General features: G+C 41.4%; 1 protein-coding gene across 3 annotated transcripts in view; it reads left to right on the top strand.

Annotated features, from left to right (window-relative positions):
- The first annotated feature begins 43 nt into the window (after window positions 1-43).
- Window positions 44-21,975, top strand: part of TPGS2 (tubulin polyglutamylase complex subunit 2) — a 26,812-nt gene continuing 4,880 nt past the window's right edge. Inside the window, exons 1-5 of one of the 3 annotated variants that reach the window (XM_023531536.1) lie at window positions 44-423; window positions 5,718-5,797; window positions 12,066-12,153; window positions 14,180-14,308; window positions 16,566-16,609. In XM_023531536.1, coding sequence (XP_023387304.1) covers window positions 339-423; window positions 5,718-5,797; window positions 12,066-12,153; window positions 14,180-14,308; window positions 16,566-16,594 — 411 coding nt within the window. In that variant the 5' untranslated portion in view covers window positions 44-338 and the 3' untranslated portion in view covers window positions 16,595-16,609. Of the gene's footprint in view, window positions 424-5,717; window positions 5,798-12,065; window positions 12,154-14,179; window positions 14,309-16,565; window positions 16,610-21,975 lie in introns of those variants that run through there. The other 2 variants (XM_011361420.2, XM_011361426.2) reach the window with 2 other exon arrangements.

Here is a 21,975-nt window from a genome sequence, read left to right on the forward strand (position 1 = left end):
CATTGGCCGCTCCGCGCAGAGGCCCGCCCCCGCTTGCAGGGCCGTCCCCGGCGGGGCGGGAGGGTCCGGGCGGAGGAGGCGCTGTGTTTCCGTGGCATGGTGTGAAGGATCAGCCGCGGACCGCGGAAGGAGAGCTCCACGGAACTACTACTCCCAAACCAGCCTGGATCCGCCATCCCCGCCGCGCCTCGTTCTCAGGCTCCGATCACTACAACTCCCGGCATGCCGTGAGCTCGACGGCCGAGGCTCGGAGGCGGTGTCCAACCCTGCGGCCCGCCGGGCTACCCCGCCGGGTCCCCGCCGCAGCCCGGGCGGCGCGCGGAGCGGCTACGCGAGCTATGCAGGAGGAGTCGCCGCCCCCGCTGGTGGGCTGTAGCAAGCCGCACCTGGAGAAGCTGACCCTGGGGATCACCCGCATCCTGGGTGAGTGGGGCGGTGACCCGGGGAGAAGGCAGCTGCGGGACCGAGCGGCCTGACGCTGGACACTGAATGCCAGTGGGCAATGCTGCTGAGACTTCCGTTGTTAAGGGAGAGAGGGGGAGCGGGGTGCGTGACTAGGCCAGGGGAACGTTTGCCGGGAGTGTTCAGAAGGAGAGCTGGGAAGTCCAAAGGTTCTTCCCACCTGAGGTCCCACCGCAGGGCCTGGTAAAGGCGGGCAGAAACGTACAAAGAGACAGCAGGCACCTGACATTTGGGAGGTTGACTTTCCCAAGAGGCATTCTTGGTATAGGGAGTATCCTTGAAGCCCACGCCCGTCCCCTGGCCACAGAGAGAGCTGGGGGGATGCTGCGGCCGACCTCCCCGGCAACAACGCCCACGCGCTTCGGTGTAGCAGTATAGCCTTGCACTGTTAAATGGGTCTTTTTCTTTTATTGTACCTTTACTTAGCACCCATCTCTATGTTAGACTCCGGGGCTAGAAAATTAAAAACACATTTATGTGGGAAAAAATCAAAAGACTAGGTCCCCAGAAGTGTGAAAGGTCGTCAGAAATCTATATATTGGTCTGAAGCAGCACACATGAGTTGGTGATTGACCTTATCTGGGGAGTTAAGGAATGTGACCCACGGGGTTGTCCTAGATTTTGCAAGACAAATGGGAGTTAGCCAGATAACCAAGGAGAAAGGGAGACTAAGCTGGCCTAATAGCACGCTTTGATGGTTTACCATCACATTTATAATTAAAAATCCCAGCTTCTGTACCATGACCCTTAGCCCACATTTTTTTTATCCTCATGGCTTTATCACTACTTGAAATTATGTATTTATTTGGTTGCCTTCTTATTTTCTCTCTTTTCTGTAATAGAAGTCCACGATGATAGGAACTTTGTCTTGTTCTCGCCTATAATTCCCTGTGCCTAAAACAGTAAATGAAACATGCGACACCATGACGAGTTTGGGAGAAGTGATAAATTTTAGAAATGAAGTTATGGAGTAGGGCAAGGAGATATCTAATCATCAGGACCACCCATATCCTATCTCCTCATTCATATCCAAACTTCTGCCCTGTACTTATACTCCTGGATTTAGTCAGGCAGGTCTTGCTATTCCACAGGCATACTTCATTTCCCTCTTTATAAATCTAGGAATTTTTCTATAAATAATTTATTTTCTTTTGTTTAATGTTTAATCTACTCAAGTGTCAAGACAATTAAATTTCCCTTAAGCTGTCAGTTAAATATAAAGACCTAAATAATTAAATGACTGTAAACATTTTAAATTTCATTTATACTTTTACTATATCCTATCTATTAAGCATTTCTTTGGCAAACTGACAACACTAAAAGGCAAAATCTACCTAAGGAATTAAACAACTTTGATAATTAAACGTATAGTGAATCTAGCCTCCTATAAAACATTCTCTTTAGAAATTTAATCAAATCATCATAATTTCAAGTTAATAATCACAAATTGAAAATCAATTATTTTTTTCACTTTTTTTTTTATTTTGAAAAGATAATATGTTAAGAGGATTTTTTAAAAGTCAAGGTTGCTGAAGTCAGCTATGGGTATGTGGTAAGCAAACTCCCAAAATCCCATTCCTAAAAGAAATGAAATAACTCCTCAACTACAACATTTCTATCGAAAACCAAACATTTAAAAATCCTCAACGAAATAACTATCAAACCAAATTCAGCAACATTAAAAAAGGATTATATACCAAATGTGATTTAGCCTAGGAATTTACAGTTTGTTTAACATATGAAAATCAATTAATGTAATGCACCTTGTTAATAGAATCAAGGACAGAAATCACATAATCATGTCAACAAATGCAGAGAAAGCACAAAGTCCAACACCTTTTTGTGATTAAAAAAAGAAATTCAACAAATTAGAAAGAAGATATAGAATGGAAATCACTTCCTTAACCTGATAAAGGGCTCTATGAAAACATACAGCTGACACTACACTTAATGGTGGAAATTTGGATGCTTTCTCATTAAAATTAGGAACAAGACAAATGTTTTGGAGATTCTCCAAGATCACGCCAGGTTCAATGGCTCGCTGGGAAGATTATAGAACTTGGGAGGTAGTCGTGCAGTGACTTACAGCAAAGGGAAAGGTGCATGTAGAGAAGTCAAGGAAACTAAGTGCAAGTTTTCAAGAGTCCTCTCAGTTTGGAATCCTATGAAACACACTTGATTCTTCCAGCAAACATGTGACAACATATGTTCAGTGTCTGCTAGGGAAGCTCACCTGCTCATAGGAGCCCAGACCTTTTATTGGAAATCAGTCACTTAGGTATCTGCTACCTAGTATCTACCTGGTATATTCCAAACTCCCAGAAGGAAAGCAGATATTCAGCATAAACGCTATTGTTTGTACTAACAGTTAGGCACAGTGAGCCATTTTTACCAGGGAATGGTGGGAACCTTCCTGAAATCTAAGTTCCCAGATGCCAGCCAAGAGCCAGCCTTACCAGCTGGCGTTCCTAAAGATTGCTGTGTCAAGACTGCTATCTTCACTCTTTTCTGTACAATAAGAATTCTCCTCTTATCGCTTATATTTAACATTGTACTGAAGAGTCTAGTCAGGGCAGTTAGGCAAGAAGAGGGAAGGGCAGGGAGAGGTGGGAAAGAAGGGAGGAAGGGAAAAGGGAAGGATAAAAATGAGAACTTGCCTTTATTAGGGTCTGAGAGTGGGGTGGCAAGGGTTTTTACGATTCAGTCTTTATTGGCAAATTTAAAACATAAGAATGGGAATTAGGGCACAGGAAAGGAAACGGGGGATGGAGGATCATTCAAGCAGTCAGTTATCCAGGTTACCCAGGGCTTTCTAAAAGGGAACTTTATGGGTTTTGGTGACCTGGTTCCTTATCAAGTTGTTTAGCTAGTAGCTGTGTCATACAGCTGGCAATTTGTTTATTCGAGATGAATGTATCTGAAATGATGCCTCGGCAATCAAAAGCTTAATGTCAGGCATTTACATTATGTGTATGTGTCCTCTTGCAACCCCCGACACTAGATGCCCCTGTGGGTGCACTCGGAGGACATCAGGATGCAACCAGATGGGTGTTGGCAAAGAATGCTGTCTTCTTCTGTCCAACTGCAGGTGGAGTGCTAGGTTGCCAAAACTGATTAAAGTTAGACTCTGCATTTGCATAGGATAATTGTTCTAAAGGGCTATGCCAATTGGGATGCAATGACTTTTGCACATAAACACTTCATTCCTCAACTAGACCCATATTAGGCATCAGAGAATTGGCTTTGTGGCTTAACCTCTCAGCCTCAATGTCTTTGTTGTAAAATGTGAATAATAATATTTGTCATTCACTATCTTAGCTTTGGTTGAACAGTTCCAAATGGGACCACCCCTAAAGGGACAGACAGGGTCTTCCACCCTAACCAACCAGAGGCATAGCAAGGACTCACCCCAGGCTTAAAGCTCATAGTGTTTTTCTACCACACTACTATGCTTCCCAGTATCTTAGAAAGAACACCAAGCAGAAGGCAGGAGAAAAATTGTATGTATAGGATATTTTGCTTTTCCAAAGTACCGTCATTTCTGTTTCCTCTGCTTCCTTTATTAAGAGAAGTATTGTTATAAATCTTGCCTTACTGAATGCAAAGGGAAGTGAAGATTCATCTAAGGTCATACAACTAGTGAATGCATAAAGCAAGACTAGAATAGGAGGAGTCCAGAATTCTTAGCTCCTCAACTCGGCTGTTGCTACACCCCAAGATTAAGGTTTTTTGACATCTCGGAGGAACCTTTATAATGCATAGAAAGGGTACAGGCATAATTATAGAATTGTGAACCACTTCAAACTAGAAGTCTTTGCCTTATTCCTGGAGATTTAAAAGCTTTATTTCAATATATTCCCTGTTTACAGTATGCCTAGGACTCTCATAAAAAATAACCAATATATAGTTCAAAATAAAAAATAAGTAAGTGTAAACATATGTGGCCCCGACCCAGTATGCAGTGGGATAGGATATTGGGAAAAGTGATCACTGTGAGCTAGAGTCATCTGAAATGGAAGGAGGTGGAAAGGTGGAACTTTTAGTATGGCCCTAAAATATGGGTAGGACTTGGGTAGATGGAGGAAAACATGGATGTGCTTGAGTGTGTATATTTCTTACATGATCAAAGATTAGTACAGATTCGATTTTTGGGAGATAGAGGAAAGGAGACAATGAATAAACTGACACAACTGGAACAGAGGGTTTGGACAATGGGGTAGAAGATAAAACTCTAACAGGTATAATAAGGGCCCTATCTTCCAGACCAAAAGGAGAACTGAATAAGATCTGATAGGAAACAAGTGTAGGTATGGGGAAGATCCTCTGCTGTTATGCTGAGGATAGATCAGAACAGGGAGATTTTATGGCTTTGATAGCATCTAGACTTGCAGTGATCATGGCCCAAAACAGAACAATGTACACAATATCACGCAGAGAAAAGGTGGACGACTATATAATAAGGATGCCGTGAAAAGTAGCACAAACTGGGTGGCTTAAAACTACAGGAATTTATTCTCACATGGTTTGGAAAGCCAAAAGTCTGAAACCAAGGCAGGGCCATGCTTATACTGAAACCTGGAGGAGAAGGATCCTCACCTCTGGCTGTTTGCTTGGTGATCCTTGTCTTATAGATGGATCATTCCAGTCTTCCATCTTCATGTGGCCATGCATATCTCTTCACATATTATTCCTTTTATGAGGACGCCAGTCAAAGTGGATTAGGGGTCCACCCTACTCCAGCATAACTTAATCTTAATTACATCTACAGTGACCATTTTTCATGTTAGCCTAGCTTCTAAATCCTGGACCTCAAAGTAGAAGATGGGTTTCATTTAGAAGAAGAATTACCAAGTAAGTTTTATGTTTTTTAAAAGTTAATGAGGTGCTGTTTGTTACTCCTTTTCATTATGTCGTAAGTGTATAGACTTAGCTCACTGAGAAGTTCAGTGTAAAATCAGTAGGAATTAGAATCTCTGATTTTTGTTCAACAAGCTGAATGACTGAGCAGTGACTGAATATAGGTGGCATTCTGGTAATGTCCTTTTTATGAGGTAGACTACTAGGTCCTAGGTTATAGGACTGAGTGCCTTTGAAGGAACAACCAGTTCTTCCCTGCTTTTATCATGGGTAATAAATGCTCCTCAGAGGAATCTGATATTCCTAGAGCAGCCATCAACCATTGGTCAACCTCTGTTGTAGAAATGTGTGAGAATCGGTCAATTGCAGCTCTACAGATGCCCTATTTCTTCTTTCAGAATCATCCCCGGGTGTGACAGAAGTGACCATCTTAGAAAAGGCACCTGCTGAACGTCATATGATTTCTTCATGGGAACAAGTAAGTGTTGCCCTGTTCAGTCCTCTCCTTCCAACAAAGAGAGGTCAACTTAAATGCCCCCAAGAAGGGACAATTAGGGCAGGAAACCTACTCTTACCTCAAGCCAAACTGCCTTCAATGTAGAGTTCACCCTTCTCTCCATTCCCGTTTAGGCCACTTAACACTCTCTTCCATTCCATACCATTTTCCCGGCGTAGAGCACCTCCTCTGAGCCTATCCTATGGAGGCAGTGGAACATTCAAAGTTGTTTACTAAAAACTAAAAATCCAGCAAGGAAAGGAAAAATTAAAAGTTAATAAGCATGCTGGGCAGAACATGGTTAAGTGTGGCAGAGAAGTACTAACTAGATTAATAGCCAGTGCTTCCCTACCCTCTAAACTTTCATTCATTTATTCAGCAAAAGTTTTAAGCCTTTAAAATGGACCAGGCATTGTGTTTGTTGTTCAGTCCTGGGGAATCAGTGATAATCAAAAAGGGCCCAGTTTCTTACTGCTTGACCTTACTAAGACTTAGTATAAATCATTGCAAGAATAATTACAAAGCAGACTGCAAAAGAGCATTGTTGGGAGGCCTTACCTAGTCTGGAGGGTAGGAAATGTTTTTCCCAAAGAAGTTTGAGAAGTTGTTAACCAGGTAGATGAGATCTGGGAAGAAGGGGCTTTCAACCTGTGTGAAAGCTTCGAGATAGGAAAGATTACATTTTCCAGGAGCATAAAGAAGGTTCATGTGGCCGGAGCACAGGATAGCAAGGGAAAGAGGTTGACAAAGACCAGGAAATATAAAACTTCTTAGATCATCAGGAGTTTGTTCTTTATCTTGGGAGCAAAGGGGAGGCATTGAAATGTTTTAAGTGGGAAACTTGGATATTAGATTTCCGTTTTGGAAAAATCATTGTGGTTAAGTAGCAGCAAATGGATTTGACTAAGGCACAAGAAGTTACTCTGCCATATAATGAGTGCCTGCTAACACATAACACATAAGCTTTTTCATTTAATCCTCATAAGAATCCTGCAAGGAAATATTGATATCTCTGTGTTTTATATGAAGAAACTGAGGCTCAGAGAGGCTAAGGAATTTGTCTCGGGCTACATAGCTACCGAGTGGCAGAGCCTGAATTTTTACTCTGCCAGACTGCCCCTCTGATGGAGGGCAACACCTTGACACTCTTGCCCTTGGCAGCCAAGCCGTTGAGAGTTCTGTCCAGGAGGAAGAAGAGAAAGGTGGATTTGAATAAGCAGCCTATGTGTCTGCCACAGACTCCTCTGTACCTTTTCTCATTCCTGTTTTTAGTGCCTAGCCTGGTATTTATTCTATAACAGACACTTAATAAATGTTGGATGAATGAGTGAATTAGATAAACACAAAGATCAGAAAGAGTGTAGAACTTTTCCAAGGTTACTCAGCTTCATTTTCATAAGCAATCCTTAATTTCAATCTGGACAGTGAGGCTACCACAGCCACTGTCTCTGAAGCAAGGAGGCTATAGGTACAAAGGCTGCCCCCACCAAAATCCCCAATTGTACAATCCTGGTGACTAGTTAAGCCTGGAGGTATTGTTGTGTTGTCTTGGCCGATGTCTGCCAAATACAGAGCTTCACCAAGACACGTGGTGCCCCAGACAGGCATATATTTATATTTTTTTTCATCATGCATTTTTAGAGGGAGACCAATGGTTGTGGGGAGGAAGGATTTGAGGAAGAGTATGCTGCCTCTCCTCTGAGTCTTAAGCAACTCAGCCCTGTCCCCAAACTTTCATATCCCACTCACCAAGATAAAAGGTTCTAGTTAACCAGATCTTTCCCCTCACCTGAGGAGGGAGTATGAGAATATATTTGAGAATTCTCCTGGTGGGGGCGGTCTAACCCCTCCCATCCACAGCCCATTCTGGTTTTCCTTCCACTACCAGGGCTGCCTTTCCCAAGAAGAGTTTCCATAGATGCATTTTCCCCGTTGTGTCACATTTCCAGTGAGGTTTTCATGCTCCTTATTGATGGGCATCGTGGGCAACCCTTCCTTTGGCTGTGATTGCAGATGGCCTCATGGAGAGCCTGCCCAGCATGGACAAGCACCTATTAATTTCCATGGTGTAGCCCCTTTGCTAGCCTGATCCCACATCTGCTGCCCGCTGCCCTTGCCTGGTGAAGTGGTCTGAAAAGGAGGGACAGCAGATACAAGATTCCCAGAAGTAGGGTGAGCAGAAGGCACAGTGGATGACTCCTAGCCCCTCCCTCAAGGCAGTGTTCGGGAGGCCTTTTTGGAATCAAGCTGATCCCAAAACATCAGAGTGGTTTAAGTCCGTCAACTGAGGAAGGTAACACAGCTTGTGGTGGACTCTTTCTAGTTTAGAGAAACTTTTGTAGATAGCCTCCTCAGGAGAAGGAAAAACAATACTGAAAATTGGGAATTATATGACAGAATCATCATCGGGATACACAGATTGTAACATCATGTCAATGCCATACTTATTTTAAACACTGGTAAGCAATATTCTCCCTTCCTGACTTTCTCTGTAAATGCTCTCTCCAGTCCTTTTACCTTCTTCCATTCACTCTCTGCAAGTTGCCGTCTTCCTTTTCTTTTTCATTCCCCCCATGCCCTCAATAAAGACTGAGCATGAACTGGGCAGGGAGAAGCCCTTTGAAGTGGGCAGATTGCTTCCTGGCGAAGAGCAGTCTGTTTCCAGATTGGCCAGGAGAGAGATTAAAATGGCATAACCCAGTAATTCACCAGGGCAGAGGAGCCACCTAAAAGTGGTACCCTGAGAACCCCACTCAGAAGGAAGGGACGAGAGCACTGCAGGACCAGCCATAGTCCTGGCTGTCAAGCAGTAAGGTCTATGGCAAGGAAGCAGCAGAGCCAGAGCCACCAGTGATTTATATGAAAATGACAATGCAGGCTTAATATTTTTTATGAGCTTGGTTTACTTGACATTTTGTATGTTCATATTAGTATTTGAAATGTATTAAATATTAGATTTCACTGATTTTTTTCCCCTATTTTTATGAATTCCAAGTATTTTTTAAAATACTAGTATAAAATAATACCAATTTTTTTTTTCTTCACTGAAGTTGATACCATAATAAATGTTATAATCACTACTGAATTTTCAGAGATGAACAATGCCACCAGCCCTTCTCAGCTGAGATCTCATGGAATCCAGGTCAAGAAAGGCTGATAGACAGTTTCCTTGTCTCCACCACTAGATGGCACTAGTGACTAAAATCTCATAGTGGGTGCTGGCCTTTGGGGTGACAGAAGAAGCAAAGATTTTGTCAGAACACAGATACCTGTAGGCTTCCTGTGCTAGTGTCTAAGGGTGGGAGAAAGGGATTCTGCGTGCACACGTTTTCTTTCTGAAAACAGATGATGTGCCATACAGGAAGCACTAGGAGCAAGCCCTAAACTCCAAATAGAGTAGGAAAATATGTTAGCCCAAGGAGTCAGAGAATCCTTTAAGTTATACTTCTGTGATATTGGGAACTAGATAGTGAAGAGAGGTAAAACAAAAACTGACCAGAAAGCATATTTTAGTTCTTAGATCAAGAAAATGAAAAACCTGTTTGATTAAAATGACAACTGTCGTCTATTTAGTAATATAAAAACACTGCTTAAAATCATCTGCAAGCGTGAAATTTGCTTCTCACCTGTAGTTCTTGAAGATATTGTGCCCTAAAATCATAATAATTACCCAGTCTTCTCTCCTTCTGCCATGCTCTCGCCCCTTCCCACCTCTAGTGTTTTGTAGACTCAGTCATAGAGATTATTCTTGAACCTGGATTCACAGAGTTTAAGCAATACCCAGTCACTCAGCTAGTGGGCAGAATTGGGAAGTAAACTCAGATCATCCTGCTGTACTCTCACTTCCCCATACCTTGGGTACGTGGAACTGATTGACTATGACCTAAAGCAAACTTGACATAGCATTGTTCAATATCACATCTCAAAAGTGTCCAATATACCAAAAGTGAGGATGGACTTAACATATTGCCCCTCTACCTATATAAACATGACAAGAAGTCATTCTAAGAGGCCCAGGAAAGGAATTTGAGAACTCATCCTCTCTCCAAAGATTTGATTGGCTAGAGAAGGCTCATCAGGCATGTGCACACATGTGTTACTTAGAACTTAGGGCATGCTCCTAATACCTCCTGAAAGGATGCTAAGCTATTTCTTTCCATTGTAAGTTTGGATGATTTGCTCTTCATATGAAATATATGTTTTTATTCTATTGTACTTTTTTATTTTCTAAGAACTTTTAGAACTATTAGGTTTATAGCATTAAATGCTCTAGAAGTATATACTCTTACTTTTAAGATGTTTTCATTTATCCAAAAATTTGTTTCAGAAAATAATTTAAGAGCATGAGTCTGAAGTTTTGGTTGTGATTGCCTTGCTCCATCATCATCCAAACTTTGCCTAAGACCTCCTCTCTCACCATGTTCCTCTAAGACTGCTCCTCAGCTTATTTCCTTGAGCAGCCCCTTTTCCAGCTAGCTCTCCACTGAGGCTTTATCACAATAGAGCAGACACCTACTCTGCCTTATCAGGTGAGGCAAATAGAAATCAAACTGGTGACCTCTGATTTGCATACCCAGTGCCTACTAGACTTTTTGTTTATTTTTTATTGAGATATAATTGACATATAACATGGTATTAGTTTTAGGTACACAGCATAACGATTTGATGTATGTATGTATTGTGAAATGACTACCACAGTAAGTTAATATCCATCGCCAGTTATAAATTATTTTTCCTGTGATGAGGACTTTTAAGATGTTTTCTTAGCGACTTTGAAATACACAATATAGTATTGTTAACTACAGTCACCATGCTGTACTTTACATCCCCAGGACATATTTTATGACTGGAAGTTTGTACCTTTTGACCACTTTCACCCATTTTGCCCCCACCCCCACCGCCACCCCTGGCAACAACCAATCTGTTTTCTGTATCTATGAGTTTGGTTTTTCTTTTTTTAGATTCCATATATAAGCGAGATCATACAGATTTGTCTTTCTCTGACTTATTTCATGTAGCATAATGCCCTCAAGGTCCATACGTACTGCCGCAAATGGCAGGATTTCCTTCTTTTTTTATGGCTAAATATTCTGTTGCATGTATGTACCACATTTTATACATTCATCCATCAAAGGATATTTAGGTTGTTTCCACATCTTGGCTATTGTAAATAATGATGCAGTGAACATAAAGTATAGGTATCTTTTCAAGATAGTGATTTGATTTACTTCAGATAAATACCCAGAAGTGGAATTGCTGCATCCTATGGTAGTTCTAGTTTTAATTTTTGAGGAACTTTCATAATGTTTTCCATCGTGGCTGCACCAATTTACATTTCCACCAACAGTGCACCAGTGTTCCCTTTTCTCTACGTCCTCACCACCGCTTGTTATTTCTTGTCCTTTTGATAATAGACATTCTAACAGGTATGAGGTGATAGCTCATTGTGGTTGTGATTTGCATTTCCCTGATTATTAGTGATGTTGAGCATTTTTTTATGTACCTGTTGGCCATTTGTATAAGTTCTTTGGAAAAACGTCTTCTTCTGTTCATTTTTTAATCATATTGTTTATTTTCTATTGAGTTGTATGAGTTCTTTATATATCTTGGATATTAACAACCCATTATCAGATGTATGATTTCAGTCTGCTCTGCACTGGGCACTGGAAGGATAACCACGACGAGTCCATGTGAGCCCGTTAAGAATTGTCTCTTAGTCCACTATAGCCTTGTGAGTCTCTTAGACCCAAGTCCCGTTGGGTTTTAAAGCTAGATGTTTTGGGGGATTCATCTCTCAGGTGAAAGTCTTAAAAGTTGGGATGCCAGATGTGGGGTCTAAACTGCTCCTCAAGGAGAATTTGGGAGTTGTGAGTTTCTTTCCAGGTGTGTGTCACTCTGCCAAGGGTATATTTTATGGTGAGATTGTGACCAAGTTTTCCTATCCATTTCAACCTGAATTTCTTCTTGTTTGCCTGATATGTAGGAGTCAGTCAGCTAGCTTCTGGATTTCTCTCAGAGGAAATTATTAAATATGTAGCTGTGGATTTGGGGGTCAGTGGGAGGAGGTAAGTTGAGGAGCCTCCTATGTTGCCATTCTGACCATGAACTCTTTAATAGAGTTTGTAGATAATTATCACAGTCTTCCTATTCAGGGTATCTGAAACACAGCAGTGTCCCAGTTGCTTTGAGGCATAGCCCTGTGCCCTCTTTCCCAGCCCTGACCTAACACTCAGCTACTTTGTGATTCTAGAAGAACAACTGTGTGCTACCTGAGGATGTGAAGAATTTTTACTTGATGACCAATGGCTTCCACATGACATGGAGTGTGAAGCTAGATGGTGAGTCAGCCCCTTTGCTGTAGGTGTACCTTTCCCTGCCTGAAAGGTTAGATGAGACAACTCTGAGGGCCTTCACAACTTTTGAGTCTTTGAATCTGGATGGTTTTCCTAGGTTCTTTAAAAGTACAATTTCCGGAAGCTGTGACCAGAGCTAACAGTATCACTGCTTCACACACACACCCGCCCCTGCCTGTGCCAGAGTCCAGCCAAGTACTTAACTGGAAGCTCAATTTAGAGGCCTCCTATTAGAATGAGGTAGAGGAAAAAAATGTTCACTACACAAAAATCCTGAGCCACCTCAAACTTAAAGCCTCTGAGGACTCTACCTCAGAGCAGTGTCCTCAGGGTGCACTGCAGTGACGGCCGATAGTGGTGATAAGAGGGGCTCCTTCCTTCATTCCCAGTATAGTGAAGACTCCAGGGCTCTGACCCTCAGACCAGACAGAGCCTTTCCTTCTCTCCTTCACAGATTCTCAGCCTAAGTCACCAACCACCTCGGTTTGCGGGCAGTTATCTTTAGTATTAAATATGTCTAGGACAGGCTTTTGTGTTGCAGATGTAGGAGCTCACCACTTGGTGCATGTCAGAGTTTCAGGTACTATGTAGACAGAGGCTAGGAAATCCTGGTCTAGCCACTGGAGTCCAGCACATTCTTGGCACAGACTTCCCTATCTCCAGGAGGCCTTTATTGCCTTCAGACTCCAGCCACATCCGCAGACCTACTTTGGTCCTTGGGAAGCACCCTGTACCTCTCCATGCTGTTTGTGAGAATGTAGTAACTTCTGTTGCACAGTAAATCTGGAGAACCGACTTCTCCCCTCCTTTGCTTCTGCCTCCTGAGTTTCCCTTTTTTTGGTGTTAACAAAGCTGTCCTGTTTCTCACAGATGAGCAGAGGCACTTTTTATAGCTTACTACTGAGCATTTAACATGAACTTTTAGCTTAGAGTCATTTCCTCCAGTGACCTAGAAACCATTCTTGTCACCAATATGAGAACCCTCCTTTGTAGCATGGCCATGCCTTTGGAGTTTGTAGCAACAGAGAGTAGACAGAGACTAGACTGACTGTCAGAGTCTCCTTTGCCCACGTCACAGATATGCTAGCCCCTTCACAAGCCTGTCTCAGAAAAGAAACATTCCATGAAGGTTTTATGAATGAGTCCCTCTTCATTACTACAATACTTTTCCATTTTAATCCTCCCAACCCATCTTCCTATCTATATGTCCATTACCATACCTATTCCTTACTGGATAGCTGAAATCAGTAACAGAAAAGCTAGCAGAGGCAGCTTCTGGTGTTTACCTCTTTAGTGGTCTTCTTAGATGTCCCCTGATCTATATACCGGCTGTTTTATTGCCTCAGCCATTCTAGTTTTTTAGCAGTCAGATGTCTAAGTCTTTGTGTGCCATCCTATGTCCACCACCCTATATTACAAGGATTCTGTATAATAGATAAAGAAAATGTACACTCTACTTGTTTTTTATTTATACCCTCATCACAGAAGACTGGATTCAAGCAAGCAGTCTGCCAGGTTCTCTGCACTGAATAAGGAAATATGAAGTAGAGGGAGAGATACTTTCCATCGTGAAAGCTTATAACAAGAAGAGTAGAAGGGGTCAGTTATATAATCAAAGCTGTTACTCCTTTGGAAAGTATAACCCTTCATGCAAGGAAAGAGGAGCAAAAACGTTTTTAAGTCCTTTGCTCATCAAAGGACTTAATCAGGGCCGCTATCCTAGATCTCCCAGTTCCTTTTGAGCAACCCTTTTTTAAATTTTTTTTGATACCCTGCCCTAACACATGTAGTGAGGACTCTTCACCCATGGTCCCCGTTGCTTTTTTCACATGAAAGTTTAATGCTTTAGAACATGTTGTGCATTGATTCTCTTCCCTCCACTTTCCATCAGATTCCTCAGCCCTGGAATCAAACAATAGCTGGGCTTAGGTCACTTAAGCAGAAGTCCTACTGATGACCGTGGTAACTAGGCTGTTACTCCATGTAATTTTCCTTTTTAATGTTCCCGTAGAGCATACTATTCCTTTGGGCAGCATGGCAATTAACAGCATCACAAAACTGACTCAGCTCAACCAGTCTTCCATGTACTCACTTCCTAATGCACCAACTCTGGCAGACCTGGAGGATGATACAGAAGAAGGTACCTGGGGGAACTTCTGCTTTGAGTTAGAAATCAGCCTGTAAAATGTTCCCTCAAACCCTTCCCATGCATGGCTTCTCAGGACTGTTGGGAGTAAAGTAAAAACAGCCTCTAGTAAATTTTTATGAAGAAAATGCCAGGATTGGGATCTTTGTTTCTAGCACCTACTTTAGTGCTTGGCACACTGAATGAATACTTGGTAAGTGGATGAATGTTACAGATTAAACTTCACAAAACATTTCAGTATCAAGAGGTTTCTGAGAGCACGGCAGTCTGAATGCAGCTTCCTTCCTCCAGGCTCTTTGCCACTTCTAATTGAAATGGCCAATAATTCAAATGGCTACTAAAAACTTTGAGCAACTAAAACAAGTAAAGACTTATTCAGTGAGAATTGTATTTGGCTGCAGAGACCCAGTTACAATGTCTAAACTAAATAGGTGTTTATTTTCTCATAACAAGAAATCTGGAACTGGGCTAGTGTAGCTCTTTGAGAAAGTCTATGATAAAGTCTCCCTCTGGCTTCCTGGTATACCACCAGCCTTTGGGTATGGTTTTCATCCTCATGGCTGAGGAATTTAGGCTCCATCCCCAAACTTCAAGTCTATGTTCCAGATAGGAAAAAGAAGAGTAAAGGGCAAAAACAAACAAAAAACTGTCTCTTGGCAGAATCTTTCCCTTTTATCAAGAAAACAATAGTTTTCTCAGAAGCTCCTCCCAACAGCCATTGGCCAGAACAGAGTCAAAAGGTTACCCATAGCTGAAAGGGAATCTGAGGAGGTATGTTTAGCTGTGCAGTATTGATTGCCTCCTCAAACTGAATTGGAGTTTAAGAAAGAAAGGGAGGATGAATATTGAGTAGGCAACTTGTATCTCCAGTGCTAAGGCCTTGGGGTTCATTGAAGCCTTGGCAGAGAGAACCATTGCAAGCCTTTCTCCTTCAGTTGGACAAGCTGTTGAACAAGAGTAGGAGGAGTCCAGCAGCTAAGACTAGAAAATGATGGCCCCTGGGAAAAGCTGCCACTGAGATGTGTGGAATTCTCAAGGGTAGGAAAAAGGTCACATTGACTTCATATGTGTGCCGGGGACTGCTGACTCCTAAAAGACAAAGAAGGTAAGTAAGCAGACTGAGTCTTCCCTGCTCTTAAGGCTGGAAGAGTAGAGATAGACTAGATACCAGAGATGATTTCAATAGGCCTCAGCAAAGGACTGAGCTAGCAGTAGAGACCACATCGTCCTGCATATTCATGGGGATAAAAACCACTTGGCCTTCTGGCACTTGCTGGGTTCATGCTTCTGTGATAGTCCAGTAGCTAGACCTACATCTCATTAAGCCTAAATAGAAAAATAATGACTATATTCTGGAGACTCAGCAGTCTGGAAGAAGTATCAGATTATACAACCAGAGAAATAAAACTACTAAAGGACACAGATTAAACCCTCAATAAAAAGAAGAATAACACTTAAGGACATTTAAGATAGCACAAAGACTTCTTATGGAAAAAAAGTAAAGATTCTGAATTAAACAACTGACTAAAGGAATTGAAGAGTATAAACATTGAGACCTGAGTTATTTTGTAGTTGGAAAAATCAAGTGCAAGAAATATCTAAAAACACAGACACATAAATGTGAAAGAGGAAATTATGAGGGAAAAGGTGGTAGGGTAAGAAAATAGAAAATAAATCCAAAAGACCTTCCGTTGAAATTATAGGTACCCAGTAAAGAGAAAAAGAAAAAATGGAAAGGCAATAAATAACACTTATAAAAATATTTCTCTGCAGATTGAAAGGGCTTTCCTAGACTCAAATTGATTCATGAGAAAACAAATACATAGGCATTACATGATGTGGAAAAGTTTCTACGCAAAGATAAATTATACTCTTGAAGTAATAATAATCAGACTTTTCACCTGTAACAGTGGAAACTAGAAAAAGTATATACAGGTTTCTGATAGAGAAGGAGTGAAAATCAAGTGTCCTGGATATGCAGATCAAACACAACTCTCAGATTATCAGAAGACAATTATTAAAGTGTGTATAAAACTTCAGGAACATAAATACTTTAAACAACAAAAAAAAAAAACAACGAAACTGAATGGTGATCTCTAAATGTGGATACATAAAGAAGGAAAACAAGGGATTAGTGAATCTCTTAATGAAAGAGAGTTTGTGTGTATTGACTCAGGTCAAGATGGCAGAGTTGGTAAACACTACTCGCCTCCTCCCCCCACCTCAGAATAACAACTAAACTAGAGAACAGCCATTGAGAACCACCCAAAGACTAGCTGAACAGAAGTCTATAAGGATGTAAAGACTTGGCGAGACTAGTAAGAGGGGTCGAAATGCGGAACAGGCTAGTCCCACACCCATGTGTGGTGATTAAAAATTGGGGGGGATATCTTGGCTGTGGAGGTCCCCTCTGAGGAGCAAGGTGTCACAGCCTCACACCAGGCTCCCCAGCCCAGGGCACCAGTGCAGGAAAAAGGAGTCCCCATGACATCTGGCTGTGAAAATCAGCAGGGATTTTACCTCCAAGTGAGATGCAGGCTGCTGGAGACCCAGGCTGTCCTCTTGAGGGACCCATGTAGGGCCTTTCTTGCTCACAACTCACTCACTCTAAGCCCCAGCACTGGGACAGCAGCTCAGAAAGTACCAGGGACTTATGAGAGGAACTAAATTGACTAGCTTCGGGACTGGAAGGGCAGGGATCAGAGCAGCTTTCTCCTGGGATGGAAATGCTGGTAGGCACCATCATTCCTTCATTGAACCCTCTCTTCACACAGCCAGCCCGCACAAATGGGCACCAAATCTGAGTCTCTGTTAACTTGGCTAACGCTGTTTGCTCTGCCCTAGTGATTCTCTGAGACCCCGCCCCACCCAAGGCGCTTACTGCGGCTCACACTGCAGACTTGCCTAAAATCTCTCAAGGATCCACAAACCCCAGAGAAGCAGCGGCTGGCCTTATTGTGCCCTGTACCTCTTGCTAAGTGGCCCTAAGCCCTGTATAAGTGGAGACCTGGATAAGCTTGCATTGTAACTCCCATCAGATAGCCCCAAGCCTGGCCTAGTGGCACCTAGTCTTGGCTTGGAACATAGCTTCAACTAAGCAGCCACAAGTCTGGCACATGTGGTGGTTGGCTTCAGCTCACATCATGATGCCCACTAAAGGGTCTCAAGCCTGGCACAGGTGGCAGCAAGCTTTGGTTCAAGTGTAGCCTCTCCCAAATTCCTCCACATTCAACACAAGAGCAGCTGACCTTGGCACCGGCTCCACTCCCAAGAGACTCTAGAACCAACACACCCAGTGTCCAGTTTCAGACCACACCAGAGTACCACCCAGCCAGCTCCACAAATGACACACGCGAGTGGTGGACTTAGCTGGCACCAGAGCTACGCAAAAGTGACTCGTGCTCCATAGAGTCAGCCCCTGCACTAAAGCTCTTCCGCTGTAGTCACAGGCGGCCCTCAGAGCCAGTCAGCCTGAGGGTCACCTCTGTCCATAGACATGCCATTAGTAATCAAGGCTCAACTACAACAGGAGGACACACACAAGGGACACCCCTGGAACACCTTGCTTGGGTGACCCGGGTGACTGTGCCACTGAGCCCCAAAGGACACCTACTATGTAAGGCCACTTTGCCAAGACCCAAAGACTTAGCAGATCTACTTAATATATAGAAACAAACACAGGGAGTCAGCCAAAATGAGGAGACAAACATGTCCCAAATGAAAGAATAGGACAAAGCTCCAGGAAAAGAATTAAATGAAATACAGACAAGCAATCTACTAGATGCAGAGTTGAAAACACTGGTTATAAGGATGCTCAATGAACTTAGGGGAAGAATAGATGGCCTTATTGAGAACTTCAACAAAGAGATAGAAATCATAAAAAAAAAAAACCAGTCAGAAATGGAGAATACAATACAACTGAGATGAAGAATACATTAGAGGGAATCAACAGCAGGTTAGATGAAGCAGAGGACTGATTCAGTGATCTGGAAGACAAGGCAGTGGGAAATACTCAATTGGAACAGCAAAAACAAAAAAATATAATGTCTAGGAATGTATAACTTTTAAAAGTTGTATAACTTTTACATAAGGATATATATAAAAAAGAGGACCTAGTACAAGGAAAATTTCAAAACATACTATTCTGTCTTAGTTAAACCTAAAAGAAAGGAGAGAGGCAAAAAGTAAGAGTGTAATGGGTTAGAAAGAAAATTCGGAGACATAGGAAGAATGCTATTTGAAGATGAAGGCAGAGATGGGGTGGTAATTCAACACACTAAGGAAAACTAAAAGTTTCAAGTAAACCACAGAAACTAGGGGAGAGCCATGGAACAGATTCTTCCCCACAGCCCTCAAAAAGAACCAACTCTGCCAACACTTTGATCTAGGACTTATGGCCTCCAGAACCACGAGACAACAATTTTTTTCTGTTGAAGCCACTCAGTTTGTGGGACTTGGTTACAGAAGCCCTAACAATTAATACAAAAAATGTTCCAGGGGTCCACATAGTAGAAAATGTAGGACTAAAGAGGAAAAAAAGCAAAAAGTGGAAGATTTCATCCTACTGTAGAGAAGAAATAGTACACCTTGTTGAAAGAAACAAGAATGTCTTATCAGTTTTCTATTGACAGATTACCACAAATTTAATGGCTTAGAACACCACAAATATATTATCTTGACAGTTTTCATGAGTTAAGAATTCAGTTATAGATTAGCAGAGTCTTCTGCTTAGGGTCTTACCAGGCTAAAATCAAGGTGTCAGCTGGTGCCGTGATCTCATCTGTGGCACAGGAGCCTCGACTAAGCTCACTGGTGGTCGGCCTTATTCAGTTCTTGCAGTTGTGGGACTAAGACCTTGTTTTCCTGCCGGCTGTTGGCCAGGGATCACCCTCAGCTCCTTTAGGCTGCCCTCATATTCTAGCCACATGACCCTCTGGCAACTTACTTCTCAGCCAGCAGGAAAATTTCTCTCCACTCTGCTACAACAGAATTTCACATAATGTTACCCAATCAAGGGATGACTACTATGTCATATTCACAAGTCTTGACCACACTCAAGGGAAGGAGGTTGTACAAGGTCTGTATACCAACAAGCAAGAATCTTGGGGACCATCTTAGAATTCTACATACCACACTTGGTTAGGGAAATAATGGTATATTGTTTTCAAGTAAGTGTAGAGTCATATGAATCCAGTCATGCAAACAAATGAAGATAACCACTAAAGAAAAAAAAAAAAACTACATTAAAATCTCCAACCTAATATAGGGAATGTTGAATCACATTAGAAAAAAGGAAAAGAAGAAAGAAAATAACTAACATAAAGGAGAATAAAACAGTCATATTGAATATTCTGGGATTGACTTTTCTCTTTTGAAAAACAGAGTGTCAGTTTGATAGAAAAAGCAAAGCTCACCTGTGTTATTTTCATGAACATACTTAAACTGATGAAGAGATATCCTCTCCTGGTAATGGCAGATAGCTAATTCAGAGCAGCCTTCCTGGTGAAGACAGCTGAAAAGTCAGGGCAAAGTAAAAAATCATCTTTCTAAAAACATCAAAGAGCTAAAAAGATGACGAGGTAGTACCAGATAAACATCTAGAAGAAGACAAATCCAGAGAAGAGGCTCGACATTTGGGATTCCTTTTGACCCATATGTGACACTAGGGGAATAAAATGGAATCCAGGAACTACAGAAGATGGCACCCATAAAAACTACCCTACCTTTGTGATGGTTCCATACCCTAGAAGACAGAATAAACCAGAAGGAAGCACTTTTTACATGGACTGAAGCTCTGGTGTAAGGCATCTGAGTAACCCAGAAAATGTTAAATCCCCAAATTGGACTAAATTGATTCCAGATTACTAATCTCTTCAGGCACTTGGCAGAAAGAAACAAGAGCTCATTCTAGAGAAATGTCCTAAAATTGATTGTAAATATACTAAAAAACATTGAATTGCACACTTTAAATAAGTGAATGTATGGTAGGTGAATTATGTCTCAGTAGAAAGCTGTCATATAAAAAGAAAATTCTACCTTAAGGAAGATAACATTCTACAACTCAAATTGTTCTTATAAATGATTTTTCAAAAAATAATTCCTAATAGAAAATGAAAAAATACACCATAAACAAGAACCAGTACAAATAACAAGTAACAGAGATTCACTGGTACTCCCAAGGGTGAAATTATTAGGTAGAGACTATAAAACAATATGCTAATGTACATATGGAGATAAAACCAAACCAAAATTCCAGAGAGGAACTAATAACAGTGACGTTGCAGATTTGGAGGAAAAATAATTCAAATATTGTCCTTCTGCTTTTGGTAATGGCAGTCTCCCTTTTATTAGACTTATGCCAATAATACTCTATAAACTCTGGAAAAAAATTTAAAACAAGTACCTAAAAGGACTGGAGGAACACCAAAAACAAGCAGAAACTGGAGTGGCATCTGCAGGTGGCAAAAGGGAACCACCCTGAATGAGTTTCCTATTGTTATAACTTTTCACCTAAGGGCAGATCTCAGTCAGCATCAGTCAGGACTGCTAAACTTGGTGGGACCCTCCCATCCAGACTTTCAGTTTCATCCATGATGCATTAGCAGAGATGAGGTGTATCCTTCTACCTGGAACAACAAAAAATATATAAATCAATGAGTTTCAAGACACTGACTGTCAGGCAACAAAGGACAGTGAGCTGAGAAATAGGAAACAAATGAAGTGAACTATAGTTTATTATCAGAGTCTCCAGTCTACAGCGTACTCGGGAGGGGAATCTAAGTAGAACCTACTGCACTCCATGAGTTGAAAAGTCAAAGCTAAGAGCCTAGCTAGATGAAGACAGCTTGAGTTCACAGGACTCAATGACAGAGGAATTTTTCGGTTTCCCAGTGCATATAAAAACCGTGTTTACAGTATACTGTAGTCTGTTAAGTATACATCAGCATTATGTCTAAAAATGTACATACCTTAATTACAAAATACTTCATTGCTAAAACATGCTAACCATCATCTCAGTCTTCAGTGAGTCAATCTTTCTGCTGGTTGAAGGTCTTCAGTTTGAGAAGCACAATAAAGTGAAGCACAGTAAAACGAAGTATGCCTGTAATGAAAACAGCAGAACATAAGTACAAATACAGAGATGATTATTGTAGCATTCGCAGCAGAATAATGAAAGGTGAATAAGATAAATTAGGGTACTGCTGGTCCCACAGACTATCAGGCAGCCATTAAAAAGAATTATACCAAATGCCTCAGAGGGCCTTCCACATGGTATTACTGCACAGAAAGCAAGATTCAGATATAATGTATGTGATATCTCATTTTTATGTGACAAATATTCTTAACAGAATTTAAATATATACTTATATGTCTGTCTAGGACCATATGAGATAAAGAAGAATATGAAGGTATAACCTCTAGGGGAGGGAAAAGCTATGTTAAAAAAAAACAAAACAAAACAAAACATGTTTTTAATTAGAAATTAAATTTTTATGCATTTATGTAAAATTATCTATGTTTATGGGTACATATAAATCAGAAATATTTTTATATAGTTTGTTTTATCCAGTCTCTCCTAGGTTTGTAAACTCTCCATCCCAGTCACTAACACGAATCTTTATTGCATAACAGCTGTAAGGAAAGAAGCAGGAGAGGTTTCT

Source organism: Pteropus vampyrus, unplaced genomic scaffold (assembly GCF_000151845.1).
Source record: "Pteropus vampyrus isolate Shadow unplaced genomic scaffold, Pvam_2.0 Scaffold3, whole genome shotgun sequence".
NCBI lineage: Eukaryota > Metazoa > Chordata > Mammalia > Chiroptera > Pteropodidae > Pteropus > Pteropus vampyrus.